This window comes from Poecilia reticulata, chromosome 16 (assembly GCF_904066995.2).
Source record: "Poecilia reticulata chromosome 16, P_reticulata-male-v2, whole genome shotgun sequence".
Lineage (NCBI taxonomy): Eukaryota > Metazoa > Chordata > Actinopteri > Cyprinodontiformes > Poeciliidae > Poecilia > Poecilia reticulata.
The window spans coordinates 21853824-21870894 of record NC_088845.1 but is presented as its reverse complement, the minus strand read 5'-3'; the positions used below and the strand labels follow the sequence as shown (position 1 = coordinate 21870894).

The window sequence follows — 17071 nt, the reverse complement described above, 5'->3', positions numbered from 1 at the left end:
TTGCACATTGACTTGTTTCCCCTCTCCCTTAGAGATCTAAAATTAGATAGTCCTTTGAGCTTCCAGACAGACTGGACAAGTAAACTCACTGATCCTCATAGAGGATCAGTGAGTTAATGGAATAACACTCCTCTATAAGACAGTGACAATTTGAACTTTGTTTCATTTTAGAGAATCAACAGTGAGAGCATTATTTTGACTGAATAATTTTAGCTCATTGCAAAGTTATCACAGTAAATCAGATGACAGATTAGCTCCCTCCCAAAAGGCTTTATGAACAATGACTTGCAATGCTCTTTGCACCCTTAGAAGTTTTTGTTTTACATTTTGTCACACTACAAATACAAACATAAGGGGTTTTTTTTAGATTTAATGTGACCAACACAAAGTAAACTATTAGTACTACCCACTAATAGTGGGTCGACTTTGTATTAGTCATGATTAGTTGCATGTTTTTTAGGGTAGGCCTCTATTGGATTTGCAGGTCTAAAATCTCTAGTCTTTGTCCATTCTTCTGCAGAGCATCTCATCCTTGGTAGCTGAAGAGTGACAGTGAGCAAGGTTTTACTACCTATTCTCAGTTGACTTTAGGTCTGGACTTTGACTAGGTCATTCTATCACATAACTTTGCTTTGATCTTAGACCATATCACTGTAACTCTAGCTAACAGAGGCCATCCTGTGGAAAGTCATACTTCTGCAACAGTCACTAGTCTCTTGCAGCCTTAAACAGGTTATTCTCTGGGATTTCCCTGTATTTAGCTCCATTCATCTTCTCATCAAAGCTAACCAGCTTTCCTGACCCTTTGTATTTCTGTTCTCCTTGCCCAGCCTGACAGCTTAGGTTTATAGCAAAGACTTGGAAGAGTTGGACTCTTCTGGAGACAATTGGTTTGACTGGTTTTAATTTAACAAAACAAATACACTCCAAAATACTGAAAAAGCATGCATGTTGTTCTTTTCACTACAAAGTTATGTGCTACTTTGTGTTGCCCTGTCAGATAAAATGTTAACAAAATAGAAACTTGTAGCATGACAAAATGAGGGGAACATATTTAATGGGTATGAATACTTTTGCAAAGCCCTGCATTCACATTTAGTCAGAAGACATTCATTACATGTAACATACTTTTAAAAGAACAACACGTTAAGGCCTTAGGTTTCCATTAATCACTGTGAGTTGAGGTTAATGTGACTGCCCACCCACAGTGGTGAAAAACCACCTCCTATGCTAAAAATAACTGTGCAGTTTATCACATCAAATAAAGAAACTCTTGCTTAAGTTTTGACAGTCAAAGCTGTCTTGGATCCACAGTGGTGAAAAGTATTCGGTTGATATGTTCTGGCTTGATATTACCCCACTTTTGGTTTTCATTAGCTCCTCTTGTGATGTTTTGAAACCCAGACAACAAACCCACATATAGCCTGAAGAGGTGATAAGAAATTCCAAAGTCAGCTTGACAGTTTTACTGATAAACACTCTCAATAAATGAGAGTGGGGGGTAAAAAAAATATTTTGCTTAACCTTTTGGTAGAGCAGTGGAAACTTAAATTAATGCACTATTTGTTACAGGCAAAAGCAGAGGTGTTAGTAGTATGGGTCTGATGCAGGAATATGAAAGCAATTCAAATGTGAAATTCTGGACATCAAGTCAAAGAAAGAAATTAAGTCATGTTGAGTCTTACAGCTCAACCAGACTCATAGTCTCACATTGAAGTGGAAAGAAAAGAGTGTTTTCAAGGCCTCACTCCCATTTTTATCAAGTATATCAGAAGGATGCCTTGCAAAATATTAAGCTGAATCATTTCACCATAGCTTCATTCAAATGTCTGGGAAGTGTGTGAGGCGTCACAATCCACTGGTTGAAAGGATCATAGTATAAATAGTGAATACTGAGGATTGCTGGCTAGACCTTGAAAGTGACACAGAGTTAACTAGTTTAAAAGTTGCAATATTTTTATATTTGTTTGAGAGCATTTTTTCAAATTAAATGTCTAACTCAAACTTAGTTATGAAGATGCATTATTGTCCCAATTAGAGTTAGCTTGTTTTGCTAAATTTAAGGTGCTCCCTTTGTATTTTTGGTCATGTTATACAACATTTTTTAAAGGTAAATGGACTAAAAACAAGACCACACACTAAGAAATGAACATTTCTTGAAAACAGTGAATGAGTAAACAACACTCTCTTATTTACTCCTCACATTCCAAGTAAATGAGGTTGTTGTACTTGATCCTTCTTGGTAGGCTATTCTTGGTGTTATGCAATGAGTGCCTCTATATAAAACCTTCTGATTCTTTTGTAGGGGAGCTATAATCTGGCTCAGTAGCTTATAGTCTCACTTGAATGTAAAAATATGGTCTCTAAATACAAGCATATATGTCACAAAAATAGTTTTTTTACAGCTGGTAAATCTCAGTAAAGGCATTGCTTATGAAAGCTACTGAGGAGGAAGATTAGCCATTTATCTTCTTGTTGCTCACAAACTGTTCCTTCATTTGAAGCAGATGACAGAATTAAGAGTTTAGGGCAGCTTAACATTGACACTAATTATCCATGTTGATATACATAATTACACTGTGCATGCCCTCCACTCAAGTACTTTGTTATGTAGTCCCACAGAAAGTATCTCACTCATGAGGCGGTCTGAAATGCAAAGTGAATTTCCGATTCAGTAGGACTCTATGACCTTTGAGCCCCAACTAATTCAAAGCTTCAGTTTAATTCAAACTAAAATTAAATACATTTTATGATCTTTCAAGCAAGAAATACAGTGTTGGGGGTTTTGCCATTGTTATGAAGATCTCTCTGAAGATCTGTTTTGACATTTTTTCTTTTTTTTTTTGGTTGGATATTCATTTCCTGTCTTTGGTTAATTTGTTTTTTTGTCACTTAAGAAGAACAGCAAAAAATTGAGTGATATTGTCTCAAAGTCAGAATTGGAAATTGCCTCACAGTGAAAACTGAGAGTTGGTACTAATGTTTTAATTTCTTTGAGACTGAATTATTGTGAAAAACCTCAGGAATGTCCCCAGCAAATCATTATTTATCTGCCTGCAAAACATCCACTACCTGCTTGATGTTCACTAGCAGTTTTCACACATCCCAATACTTCACACCCACCTACACTGGTTCCCTATCGACTTCAGTGAACAAAACTCGGTTCTTACTTTTAAAGCTTGAAATAGACACTGTCTCAGAGCCTTTACAACCACATGTCTCTGGGAGGTTCCTGAGGCCTTGTGATCAGGGCCTGCTGGTTGAGCCACATGCGAGGCTGAAAGCTGAAGGTGACCGTCTTTTCAGCAACAGTCTCAGTCAATCTTGTTGAGTTTGAGAACTGTGGACTCTGCCGAGGATTTTTTTTTAAAACAACAATCCTTTTAAATTGATTTTACATTACTATGTTTATTCAACGGTGTAATGTACAGAAAATTGGGTTGTATCTAAAAAATGTTAAATAAGTCACATTTTATTTACTTGTGATAAACCAATATGTAGAATTTATTTATTTTATTTTTTTTTACAAAAAATGTTTTGAAAATAACGTTGCGCATTTTATTTAGCCCCTAGGTGGTAACACATTTTAAAACCACTTTTCATTACAATCGTGACCCCACCAGCTTGGAGATATTGAATTTTCTTTTCTGTGCACTTTAAATTGAGAATCCTCAGTTTTAGTTCATTGGTCTTCATGATGCTGTTTATTTAAATGAAATTTGAAAAGTTTAATTTTAATTACGCTTCACAAGTATGAATTATGTCATTGTGAACTATCAATTAAGATTCACTTAAGTTTGTGATTGCAGTGTGAATACTTTTTGAAAATATGACAATATGAACTGGTTGTTTAAAATGTTGTGGGAGTCTTGAGCTAATCTAAATTGAATATTTTCCACAGATCATTATCTCAGAACATTTTCAGCCTTCTACACATAAAGGGCATCACACACACATACATGGAAGAAATACACGCAGAGTCAAGCATGTGGCAGGCAGCAGCAGCTGCTGTGTGTATAATTAGAATGTTTTGAAAGCCGAGAGCCGGAGAGTTACACTTTCACCTGCAGACTGAGCGGTTGCCACCACAAGTTGTCACCTTTATATTTTCAGTAAAAGTTGCCCACAGTAAAAAATGTCAAGAAATCCTGGGTTCACGTCTTTTAACCCTTGTATTTACAAATGGGGTCCAACCGACGAACGCAATCAGGAGAATAGGAAATCAGATAAATAAAGTTTATTTTGACAGTGATGAAATGTGAGAATGTGCGGTTCTTGTCCTGTGGATGGGAACCCAGGGTCGCCAGAACTCTGAAGGCAGTGGGAGAGAGATGGTTAGTTGAATGCAAGTTGGACAAGTTAAATTATGAGGAACTGGAATGGTCTTTCTTGGTGTGATGATGAGTTTCCGCCAGGGAGTGGGGGGGCAAGTATTGTGGTTTCTGGGGTTGTGGTCTCTTTGCAGCGGAAACCTGGATCATCCTTGAGATGATCCAGGTTTCAATGTGTGAACCAGACAGCGAGTTCTTTGGAGGTTGATGGGAGAGGCTTGTGGTGGAGGGCAGACAGGTAAGTTCTTGTGAGGAGATGTGAGGAGCGATTCGACTGCCAGCTGTGAATCCAGGAACTGTCAACAATTCTTCCGCAGAGGCGATTAGGGACTCGGCCAACCAGTGGGTATAATCTAAGGCGCCACAAGGAAACGCCTGAAAGAGAAGCAACAGGGAACTATTACTTGAAATAATGTCGTAGAAACTTCAAAGAGCTGACTCAGAGGGGCACAGAGTACCATAACTGGCCAAACACTCAGGCGTCGAAGTGTTGGTAGCCCGCTCCTCATATTCTCCTAGATGATGACGAGGTGATTGATCCCAGGTGCGCTGAAACCAGACAGCAGGCACTCCTTCCAGGTAAGTGCAGCTTCTTGGCACCATCTAGTGGATGATGAGGGAAGCAGCAGACAAACAGAAAATCCCCACAAAGAGCTAAATATATATTATACACACATATAACTTCAAAATTCCTTTTATTTTGTAGTTTCTGCTTATTTATTTATGATATTTTATTTAGGACTTCTTCCCTTCGGTCCTCCACTCAGCAGCTTCTTTCTTCTCAGTTTGGGTTTTTATTTTCCATCACAACAACATAAATGTTGATGAAAATTATTAATCTCTGATTCCCTGTTTCTCCTTTTTATTTGTGTCTGAGCAGGGAGAGTTTCATCAGGTGTCACAGCAGCTTGATGGAATCGGACTCCGGTACCGTCAGTAGTGAGCCGAACTAGTTGGCGGTGCGTGTGTCGCTACGACTCGCTCATCTGAGGCGCCATTGGTGGGGGAGATTTGAGGTCAAGCAGCCTGAAAACGGCCTCACCTGAGCCGATGGACACCGGAAGAGAGGAGACGCAGCAAGCTTCTCCTGCTGGGCAGATCTGAGAAAAGAAAATGAGGATTTAACTCTACTGTGTTTAACTCTACTTCCTGAGCTGCTTTCTGACCCAGATGAACTCCATCCATCCATTCCTGGTTCCCTCCCTCCATCCATTCTATCCGTCCATCCATAATGTTAAACATCAAGGATAATATTAAGCATTATCCTTGATTAAATTAAAAGAAAATCGGGGACAATGTTAAATATCCTGGATATTAAGCTAAACATCGGAGATAAAGTTAAAAATCCTGGACGGCATTAAACAACCACGATAACACTGAATGTTAAACATCGGACGTAACAACAACCATTGACTAAAGCTTAACATTGAGGACAATGTTAAGGTTTGTGGATAAACATTGTCTGCGACTTTATTTTCGCATGATTTATTAATATCAATAGAAACTAGTTGATAATATTGAGCTGACACAGATAATGGATGAAGGGATTTATTAATTTGTGTTTTTGTGATATTTGATCTGGTCTGAAATCAAAATGGTTAATTATGTTTTTTATGATTTTTTTTGTTTTAGTGGATAAAAGTATTGAGAGCTGATTCAAGTTCGATGCTGTCATAATGTAGCTTAATTCTGACAATAATTTGCTGAGACACTAAAATTTAGAAACTCTACCTTCTGTGTTTGAGCACACGGACAAATAAGCTTAGTCACAGTTCTACCCATGGGAAATGGGACAGGCGTTGGTGGCGAAATAGGTTTGCAGGCCAGACTCCAGTTAGGTTTCCAACGATACACTGGCTTTGAGAATGACGTGAAGCTGAGTAAGACCCATCTGCTCCCTGCTGCTCTTTAGCCATCGTTAAATGGATTAAACCTGCTACACACTCTGCTGCCGTGCAGCACGGTGTGTTATGTGGTCCAAGCTATGTTGGAGTCCATATGTAGGTGGTCACAGAGCAGTCTGCTATGTTTCCGCTCAGCCAGGTGTTACTGTCTGCTGTTCAACTTCTGCTCTCAATTTCCACTGAGTTGATTTAATTAAATAACAAAAAGAGATTTGTGCAGTCTCAGCAAAGGGATGTTAGGAACAAAGTTCTGCCGGATGCTTCAATAGCAGTAGATCTGCCAAATAGCACAGCATTAAAGTGATTTGAAACATGATTTGGTGACTTAGGACAAAATAAAAAAATATATAATTAACATCCCTGTTTTTCCAAAGCTAATCGATAAAATATAAATTTAAAAAAGCATTTTCGCATAATATGCACAACTAATATGTCTTGAATATGTCATATTCAAGACATATTAAATGTCTTGAATATGATAAGAAACAATCTGTTTCCTGTTTAGATGTTGGTTACTCTAAAGTTTTGTTTGGATTTGAAGCAAGTTGTTGTAACGGAGGTCTCAAGTCAAAAAGTTTATATTTATGATGTCAAAGCTATAAAGATTAATCAAAAAACAGAAGGAGCAATATCTTGTATAGTGAGGGATCAAATGTTTTGTCAAATAATTAACAGCAGTGCACAGTTCTTTACTTCCTAGGTGAATTTCACAAGCCATTTTAAATAAATGTAAATTACTTTGTTTTTACCTGTCTAGTCAGTCACAGCTTCCTGCTTTGCATGTAAACTTCCATAAAAATAAAATTCTTTGCAGTTATTGTGAGGTACCACTACATTTTGTTAGCATGACTTATGATCTGCTGTTACAATTTGATTTAAGATTTAAAGGATAGCTCTTTGAGATAACATTTAGACTACCAATATGAGCCACTTTGCTTTACGCAATTAAACTTTTTATAAAAATAATAATGTAAGTAATAATAATGGCCTTGAAAGTGAAGTGCATATCTTAATTAAAAAGCAGACATCCCCTTTACACAGAAGTTAATGAAACTGGCATTATAAGTGTAGTATATTGAAATTAATTTGAAAATGCAGCTACAAAAGGAGGGTCCCAATGGCTGAGCTATATCATTAACAGCCTGCTATACTGTTAATAACAGATGGCCTGCAGAGATTTAACAGCTGAACTCCTAGTGGTCCAGATAAACATATAGAGATTTGTATGATGCCTTCATGCAAACTGATAAACATCAAACCTGTAAATCTGGCTCTTGTTTTCAGTTTGAGTTAGCTGCTCATCAGCTGAAAATGTGTCAAAAGTGCAGAAAGTCAAAAAGATTGTAATATTGTTATAAGTGGTCTTTCTCTTAGGTGTTATTTTATTTTCAGCTAAAGCATGCTGACATTTATTTTGCAGCAAGGATGTCCTAATTCATTTAATTCCAAATGCAAAAAAAACCTCCACTGTCTCTGTGGAAACACAGCAGCCTGAGGTCAGATTAACTAGGAAAAAGGCCAGTTGGCCCCATCTGAACCAGGTTGGTGTTAAGACTTAAAAGTAGATCAGTGTCTGAGGATATAAAAACCAGCTCAACCATAAGTCTGTCAGAGACATACTGACCTGCACGCTGCAGTGGGTATCTAGCTGAAGAGAATCACATTTCAAAAGGATTTATATCCCATCTACCTGCTCTGAAGCAGCCACCATGGTTCTGCAGGAGAACGATGACTCTGTCTTTGAGCCCCAAGTCACCGTGAGTATGACAATAAAAAACACGTTAGTAACACAGATCCATGGTTTTTGATTTTCTTTTAGTTTGCATTGGTCTACTGTCTCTCTTTTTTGTGGTATGGTTAACTTATTTACAAACAAATCATAAGATATAAGGACTAGGTTTGTGCACATTAATGTTAGCAACTTTGGTAAAAGTAAAAGCGAAAATAAAGCACAGACTTAAAGCAAGGTATTCTCTTCAATGTAATTTTACTAAAGTGCAATCTGCATTTGTCCGTTGGCCAAAGTGGACAGCATGCTTGATGGAATGCACTCTGAAGCAGCGGGACCTGATTATATCTATGTAAATGTTGTATTAGGAGGAGCACGTGGAGACTCAGTATGGGGACGTCTACTGCATCTTGACAGGAACTCCAAAAGCGAACCGACCCGTCATCCTGACCTTTCATGATATTGGACTGAACCGTAAGCTGCAGCCCAGAGATCTATCAGCAGTGATCCTGTAGTTTACACTTCATGATCTGTACTGAAATTAAATAAGTTCATCAAAATGTATCTGCTGAAGAATCAGTTTCTAATAGAATTACAACGAAAGACACATTTCTTAAGGTTTATTTCCACCTGAAGAAGTTCATTTGATAAAAACCTTTTCGCTTGACTCCACCAACAATTTTTTTTGTCTATTTTGTCATACTTACTCTACATGTCAAATGATTCATATGCTTTAGCTGAAAGAGGCATCAATATGAGTAATTAACATAAGAATGTATGTATATGTGTATTCTTTTTTTCTTTCCAGATAAATCTTGTTTTGAGACTTTGTTCAACCATGAAGACATGCATGAAATTGTTCGTCATTTACCTGTTTGTCACGTTGAAGCTCCTGGACAACATGAGGAAGCCAAGACTCTGCCCACTGCGTAAGTAGTTTTTTAAAGACTCAGATTGAACTTTGTAGTTGACCAGTTATTCAACCGTAGCTTATAACTGCTTTTAAATCAGATGTTTGATCCTTCAGGTACACCTACCCCACCATGGACCAGCTCTCTGAGGTTCTTCCCTCTGTCCTCAATCACTTTGAGTAAGACAAATTCATCTCAGGACATCAAAACTAAACACTTTCAGTTCTATATTTCTAAACATTGAGCCATTAAGCTCATTTTTGTGTGCTTTGCAGGGTGAATAGTATAATTGGTGTGGGAGTTGGAGCTGGAGCTTACATCCTGGCCAGATTTGCCGTAAGTCTGAATCTTTTCAGATTCAATCAGATCTTGAGATGATGCTCCTGCACACGATATTTTGAAATTAATAACCTTTACTTTTTTTCTGTTTATTTCTGTTTATATGGTAATGGACAGACAATTAAACATACATCAGCCTTTACAAATTAAAGTTCTAGATTAATCCATATTAGTCACATTCATATTGTACATGAGGATTTAGTGTAAAAGTGTTTGTGCCATGAACCTCATCCCAATTTTTAACAGAAGAGAAATGTCACACTCGAATGTCATGCCAATGAGTTTCCTGACTATGCAACTGAACAGCTGACAAATGTTTTCTTCTTTGTTTAGCTGAATCACCCTGATTTAGTGGATGGATTGATTCTGATCAACATTAACCCCAACGCAGAGAGCCTAATGGATACTGTTGCAAACAAGGTATAAATGTATCTTTGAATGTCCTCCATATATCCAGATGCCGTTATATGTAACCATGAGGTAATTACTCAGCAGCTACATAAAGTCCAAGCTTCTGATTGCATTCTGAATGTTCCTTATAGAGAGTTTTATCTCCTTTCATATTCAAAAAGATTATTATGTAACACAGAGTATGTTTCACCTAACTCACAGTTTTGATTCCTCCTTCTGTCTTTAAACCTCCACATCCTAAGCCCAACGACATGACTGGATCCTTAAATGGTCAAAAATGTAAAAACAATACAGTACAATACAATACAGTTTACTTTGGCTGCAGTTTAACTCCGTCATGGTTAATATAATAAAACAGCAATATGCTGAACATGCTCTACGCAGCTGCTAATGGCCTCCTGTTGCCATGAGGTCCACCAACAAGAACTAAAGTCTTGAAGAAAATGTTGACAAATATTTGCGTTATATGCATGCTAATGGGAAGCTTTATAACTTCAAATGTTTGTTGAAAAGTACTATAAATTGCAGCTCAATTACCAGTTAGTCTCATAGGCCCCCCAAGTAGCAATGACAAGTTTGTCATAACTTTTTTTTCTTTAATTTACATGCTATTTTTAAAGGTACTGTGAGGACTTAAGTTTATTGGGACTGTAAACACTTTGTATAATACTTAGGGGAGTTTTGAAGGGTCTTTAAAGCTTGCTATATTTTTTTACAATACTAATTAAATTAATTTCTGACCTAACTGACCAATTAAGCATATGTTTACTACTGCTTTCTCTCTTTAATGGATATTGTATTGAATAAACACTTTCTGAGTTATCTGAGCTCAGAAGAGCTTTATAGAATTCCTATGGAAATTAAATATAGCAAAATGTGATGCAAATGTTTGTGTCATACTATAGATTACTGATTGGACCCTCACTCTTCCAGACAGAGTTATCACACACTTGTTTGGAAAGGTAAGTTATCTGGAACAACAGGATCTTAGCTTTTCATATGTTTATGATAAAAAAAAAAAATCTGAACAAAAGCTTAACATGCATAATGCATCTGCATGGATTACAATAGGATGAGATCCAGGCAAATCACGACCTTGTGTCAACATATCGTCACTACATCACAACAACAATGAACCAATCCAACGTGAGTCAGTTTCTACGTTCCTACAACAACCGCAACGCTCTGGAGATAGAGAGGCCTGTACCTGGAGGGAACGTCAATGTCAAGACACTCCTGTGAGTGAAACAATAGATCTAAAAAGTAGACAGAACGTTGGCAGCAGGCTCACCTCATAACAATTAACTCCTTCTGGCTCTAGGTGTTCATCCCTGTTGGTTGTTGGGGACAGTTCTCCTGCTGTGGAAGCTGTGGTTGACTGCAACTCTAAACTGAACCCCACAAAGACCACACTGCTCAAGGTAAACAAATCTTGGATTGGAGAACAATAGAGCTGTTTTTGAAGCATGTTTATTGTATTTTACCAGACAAAAGGCTGTCATGTTGGGGCCAAGACCCGTCTTCTGACCCCTACCCCAACTTACTAGTTTGAAAGCATTGTTGTGAGCACTTATGCCACCCCAAAGGCTGTGCAGCCCTGTGCAATGAGCCATTTGAATCACTGTTGGCATTTTATTTATTAATAAAATATTTATCATTTATTCTCTCCTGCTGATAATTTCTTTTCTGACACTAATTTGTGCTAGAAAGCTATAATTGTGCTGCTCTGTCTTTCTTCTAGATGGCAGACTGCGGAGGACTTCCCCAAGTTGTTCAGGTATGACAGTAAGTCATACAATATACTCTACTCCATTTTGGTCAAGAAAAAGTTGACTATATTTTATTTTTCTCTCAACAGCCAGCCAAAGTGATTGAAGCTCTTAAATATTTTATCCAAGGAATGGGATACTGTAAGTTACTTATAAATATTTGTATGCTATGCACTCATTAGCGACTTTATTTGAGAGACCTTGCTAATATTGGATTGAACAATAGCCTTAATTCTTTGTGAGCTAGATTTATACCTTGGTTGCTAAGAGTGGCTATTTGTACTTCTGTTACTGTTATATTAGTCTGCCCTTTCTCTTCTAACCACTGATTTTAACAATACTTAATAAAGTTCTATTTTTGTTAATTTGTGTATTCAGAGAATTCATTCTCTAATGTTCAACCATTACAAATTACATATATAAAACCAAAGCTATTATAAAAAAACTATATCAAATAAAAAAAAGATCATAGATTTTGTTAGCGCACAGTAATAAAAACTTATTTATAATTTTTCTTCAGTGTCCAGCGCCAGCATGACCAGACTTCGCTCAAGAACGACCTCCAGCTGCAGCAATATGTCAGTCGATGGCTCTCGAGGCCGCGCTCACACCAATGAGCATAGACGAACACATTCACATGGCACCGAGGAGAGGCGCGGCTGTGCACACACTGATGTCTCCATGGAGAGTATTTCTACCATAAGCCAGAACGTCTCAAACACGGCTGAACTGGCATGCTAGAGTATCAGTGCCGCTTAGACCCTCGCACTTAACTCAGTTCAAAACTCACTGTACCTGCACTTACATCTTTATTAGTAATTTCCTTAAAGTAATCCAGTCATCATATTTATTTTGTCTGTCACATAAAAGATCACATATAATTTTAACTTATTTTATTCTTGATTTTCTTTTGCCTGTCTAATGATGTCCTCTTTTACCTTGATTACCAGCTTGTATTAGTTGTAAGCTTCGTTGTGTTTTTCATTTCAAATAAAGTAGAGGAGAAAATAATTCAAGTTGTCAGGTAATTCTGGTGTACAGTGTTGTTGGTGTTTTGTCTTGAGAAGTTGTAGTTGCAATTGCTGTAAAAAATTTAATAAAATGTGAAAATAAAGGGAAAAAATGTCAGACTTGTAGAACTGAATTGTATCTGGTGATCATGGAAACTCAATATTATTAACAGCTGCAGTCAACAACAGCGTTCATATTGTGGTAATTTCTAAGCACTTTATTTAACTGCAATTGGCCAAACAATTCATTGAAATTGTTTCATGCTTGAAATTAAACTTAAGTTAATATAAATTAAAAGCTATGATTATATGTCCTGAAAATATTTTGCTTTCTATTCTGTTGTGAACATGTTTTCACTCCCACTTCTACATATTCTTAAACTATGTAGAAATAATTTGACATGATAAAATTAGGCTATGAGAATATATTTATAGAAATTTGTTTCTTAAAAATTGGAAAAAAATAAGAGTTGAATGGAATTTAATTTCAACTCCCAACAAGACGGGGAGGCAGATAGACCACTAGATGGAGTTATAAGACAAATGTAGATGTCAAGTGTCGCATAGTGTTGTGTAATAAATTATGCTAAAAGTAAACTTTTGTGTCAGTCATGATTTTTTTCTTACTGCTGTGCAATAAAGAGCAATAGGTACAAGATAATGCTAACTCCTTGGACACTCATATTATCCATTCATTTGATGAATTTTGCTTGAAAATCCTAAACTATGTTTGATCCAAAACAAAAAGTGTTTATGCACACACTGACAATAAAGCTATTGAAATCTACAACTGCAGTGGTCACAAATAAAAAACTGTTGCTTTAATCTATGGAGAGTAAATGCAGGTTGTGATCGTGGTCCACCTCGATGTAATCTTTGCAGCTTGAGTTTCTGAAAATCCATTACAAAGCCCTGAGCTCCCTCAAGTCAGTTTGTACATGTCTGTTCAGAGACTATCTGTGACATCAGTGTGTGTCTGCTTGAACTTGTGTTTGTATGGAGATTCGCTGCATGCATATGTAGGTGGGACTGTTTGTGTAGGCCCATGAGTAGACGGATTGTTTTGAGCTTCGAGTGTGAAATGGCTGAAAAACAAATCCAAGGCAATATAATGACAGCCAGCATCAAAGTCACAATTATTTGGTTTATGCGTCCACTTATGCATGCGCGTAGGTCTGGGGGTGCATCTAGATTTCAAAGCTTCTTTTGTCTGTTGTTCATTAGACTGCTGTGATGAATTATTCATGGAAGAAGTCTCTTAAGACTTCATATAAACATAAGAGCTCCGTTCTTGCTCAGTGTAGGGCTCCTACTTGCATGTCAAGAGTCGTTTCATGTCAGTGTGTTTCAGTGCATTGAACTCATTGTAAATTCTGGGGTAAATGCCATAGATACTCTTTCAGTGGCAAAGCACAAAACAAAGCTAAAAAAATAAAGTCATGAAAATTCAGAAGTCACATGAAATTTTATTTAAAAAAAAAACTCCTCTGAAACACAACATTATTCTGCAAAAGAAAATCTACAAAACAACGAAAGCCAAGAAGAGAATAGTAAGCAAACAGCAAAATAGTAGATAAATTGAGGCTTCAATCAAGGCCCTGCATCATCTACTGGATGGGGCGTGCCCCAGCACTAGATGGCTCACGTTTGTAGCCCTGGTGCCAGTATGCCACCTGCTGCATCCCCAGGTACAGCAGCCAAATGCACATTCCAGAGTTTATCCTCATCCTGCAATGGAGTTTATCCTTATTAGCATAAGCAACAACACAGCTTAGTCATATAGTAGCAACACCCACCTCACCTGCTCGGCACTGTAGATACCGTAGACAGCGCCATAAAATCTCTTCCTCGGGAGTTGACAGTAAAGGTCAACTCCCGAGACCTTTGCTGTGCCACCTCTTAGAAAATATTCTTAGCATCACCTTATTAATCCCCATCGTCTCCTGGGCTGTATGGAGCATACTCACCATCATCTTCCTCTCCTGTGTGATCTTCATCCTCCTCATCACCATCCACTTCTTGTGCCATCTTTGTCTCCCTCATCATCATCCTCCTTTCCTGCACTGTTTTCTTTTTCACCCTCATCACTATCCATCTCTTCTTAAACGCTTCATTATCGTCTGCGGTTCTTCTCTCCTGCACCTATCACAGCATCAAGAAGGTCTCTTTTATTGACAATGACTATAGGGACATCTTTTCTTCCCAGCCTCGCTCCCAAGCTGCCTTGGGTCTACGTTGGCCCTCTAGATGATTTCCTGAACTCCTTTGTATGTCCAGCAACTCTTAGTGGCAGTTCTCCAGAGTTAATACATTGTTAGTCTACAGACCTCCTTCATAGGTTTCTCCAGCTTCCTAGCACCCATTCAGGAGGACACTTCCATCAATTGTCTCATTGACTTTGACATGGGCCTCTCTTGACTCCTTTGCTAGGTCCAGAGACCTAATACTAATATCTGTTGGGCTTGTTAGTTCTTTCTTGTGTTGTACTTACTGTATATTTGGTATGGTGTCTAGTATTAGCATTGCTCTTTAGTTTTAGGTTTAGGAAGATCTTTTAGTTTAGTTATCCCTGTTCCATTCTTAGTCACCTCCTCATAGTTATCTGCCGAGGTTCTTCTCCAGCTGCTCAAAATTCCTCTGATTAGTCACACCTGTCTGGTTCTCATCCCACTCATTAACCCTCCCAGCAGTTAAAAGGCTGTTAGTTTCCTCACCTCCCTGCCAGATTTTCCAGATGTCCATTGTGTGTTTTTCTGTGTTCCAGTTGCTTCATTGCTTCCAGTCTGAAGTTATCCTGTTTACTTAGACCCAATACAAACACAAGTCTGTTATTGTCAAAAAACAGAAGAACAGAAATTTTGGTTTCATTTTCTTTTCATATTGAAAAATATATAATCACCACCACTGAGAACCAAAACATTCTGCCTGTTTTCTCACATATCAAGCTTTGCTAGAAACGTATGTTCCACCCTGTGAGGACACTGCCCATGGATGGTTTTCAACATCTGGCTCATAATGCCATGAAAATCAAAACAACATTTTGAAAATACAAATAAAAGTTATAATCATATTAAACGTTACATTTTCTAAGTTATTCATTTTCAGATTATAGAACTGCAATAATAGCTTTATTTATTTTCAACTTATTACACATTTTTATTAGTAGTGCCAATAATTCAGAAGGGTGCCATATAAGTAAGCTGAAAAATAAAATTTGTTTTGTTAAATAGGTATTACACAACCATGTCATATATTGATTATGTATCTACTCGAAAAGTTTAGCTTGGTCCTTTATTTTTCTGTCCTCTATTCTGAAATGTTTTTGCCTTTTTCTCTTTTTTTTGACGTCCTTTGTTTTTATTTTTTCCTATAATTTTTGCAACTTTTTTTGGGCGGGGTAATGTTGTTTTCTTTCAGTTCTCTATTGTATTAATGCTTATTTACAAAAGATGAACAAAGTTTTGGAAAGCACATCAGTACAATAATAGTTACAAAACATATGAGGAATACAGATGAACGACCTTTTTTTCCTGTTGATGTAAATTTAAGTTTCTATTTACTTGTCTGATTTTTACCACAGCAAAGGGAAAAGACATATTAAGAAAATTATTTTTCATTATTGCTTTTTGATTTAAAAAAATAATCAATTAACAAAATGTTTATCATTATTGTAATTGATGCTCTTAGCAAACTTTGTTTACCCCACTTCCCCCTTCTCCCCCCATTATCAAACAAACACAACAACCATATTGAAATTCAAATTAAGGTTGATGAGAAACCTTAATAGTTACCTTTTAGAATCATTTAGAGGACCTTTCTGGTTATTTTTTCAACTCGGAGTACTAATATTTTATTTTATATTTAATTCTTAAACATTGAGTGCAAACATGTGTCATTTTTGTCAATATACACAACATAAAAATGTCTATAGAATTGTTTTAAAATCTCTTAATATTTGCTTAAATTTGTATTTTTACTGAGGGGTTGCTGTTATAAAAAAGTCAGAGGCACTGCCTCAGATAAAATTATTATATGTATGGGTGGACAGTGGGCCCCTCTCCTACAGCCAGCTGCTGCAGCCATGTTGTCGAAACCTGGCTCCTCCAGCAGCAGCGGCCGCAGCAGCGCTGTCAGCTAACGTCAGTGGACACCAACAACCGGGCACGGCGCTGTTGTGGACGACAACAGACTGAGAGAGGGACCCAAGCGCCCGAGCCGGTTCTGTTTCCAGCGGATATAAATGCTACATTGACCGCTCCTCGCTGGATAAGGTGACCAGGTTCGGAGGCAAGGAGCGGCCGGACCTCTGGGCTGAAGCGGGTGAGTATTGATCCCTCCTGGGGGCGGACTGAGTGGGAATAGCCCACTGTTAGCTCAGCTAGCTTAGCAATAAAGGGGGGTAACACACTGAGAGACAATGGGGTTAACGTGAACGTTACAGGCGTGGGTGCTTCTTTTTGGGTGCTCGGAAACGCATTTGGGGAAATTGCCGTGGATTACCCTTCAGGAAATTCTCGTCCTTTTGAAATCACGAAGTCATTTGTATTCTCAACATACAAACAGTGGTGCAGTGGCCGAAACCACCCCTCTGTGTTAATCCCGTAGGTGCAAAGGTCCCAAACCAAGGTGCGTTTCTGCCATGATGAGCAATAATATTCAGGCGAAAC

At 37.7% G+C, this 17071-nt stretch overlaps 2 protein-coding genes across 3 annotated transcripts in view; both read left to right on the top strand.

The window, feature by feature from the left end:
* Nucleotides 1-7834: 7834 nt before the first annotated feature.
* On the top strand, nucleotides 7835-12522 carry LOC103478403 (protein NDRG1). The gene is made up of 12 exons (XM_008432236.3): nucleotides 7835-7992; nucleotides 8333-8438; nucleotides 8773-8893; nucleotides 8992-9054; nucleotides 9151-9211; nucleotides 9548-9634; nucleotides 10531-10587; nucleotides 10697-10863; nucleotides 10947-11046; nucleotides 11367-11402; nucleotides 11484-11535; nucleotides 11915-12522. Exons 1-12 carry the CDS (start codon nucleotides 7945-7947, stop codon nucleotides 12133-12135), a joined length of 1119 nt encoding a protein of 372 aa, XP_008430458.2. The 5' UTR covers nucleotides 7835-7944; the 3' UTR covers nucleotides 12136-12522.
* Nucleotides 12523-16443: 3921 nt separating this feature from the next.
* Nucleotides 16444-17071, top strand: part of LOC103478404 (focal adhesion kinase 1) — a 59198-nt gene continuing 58570 nt past the window's right edge. For both annotated transcript variants that reach the window (XM_008432245.3, XM_008432243.3), the window contains exon 1: nucleotides 16444-16724. The gene's annotated coding sequence lies outside the window, so the exon portion shown is untranslated. The remainder of the gene's footprint in view (nucleotides 16725-17071) is intronic.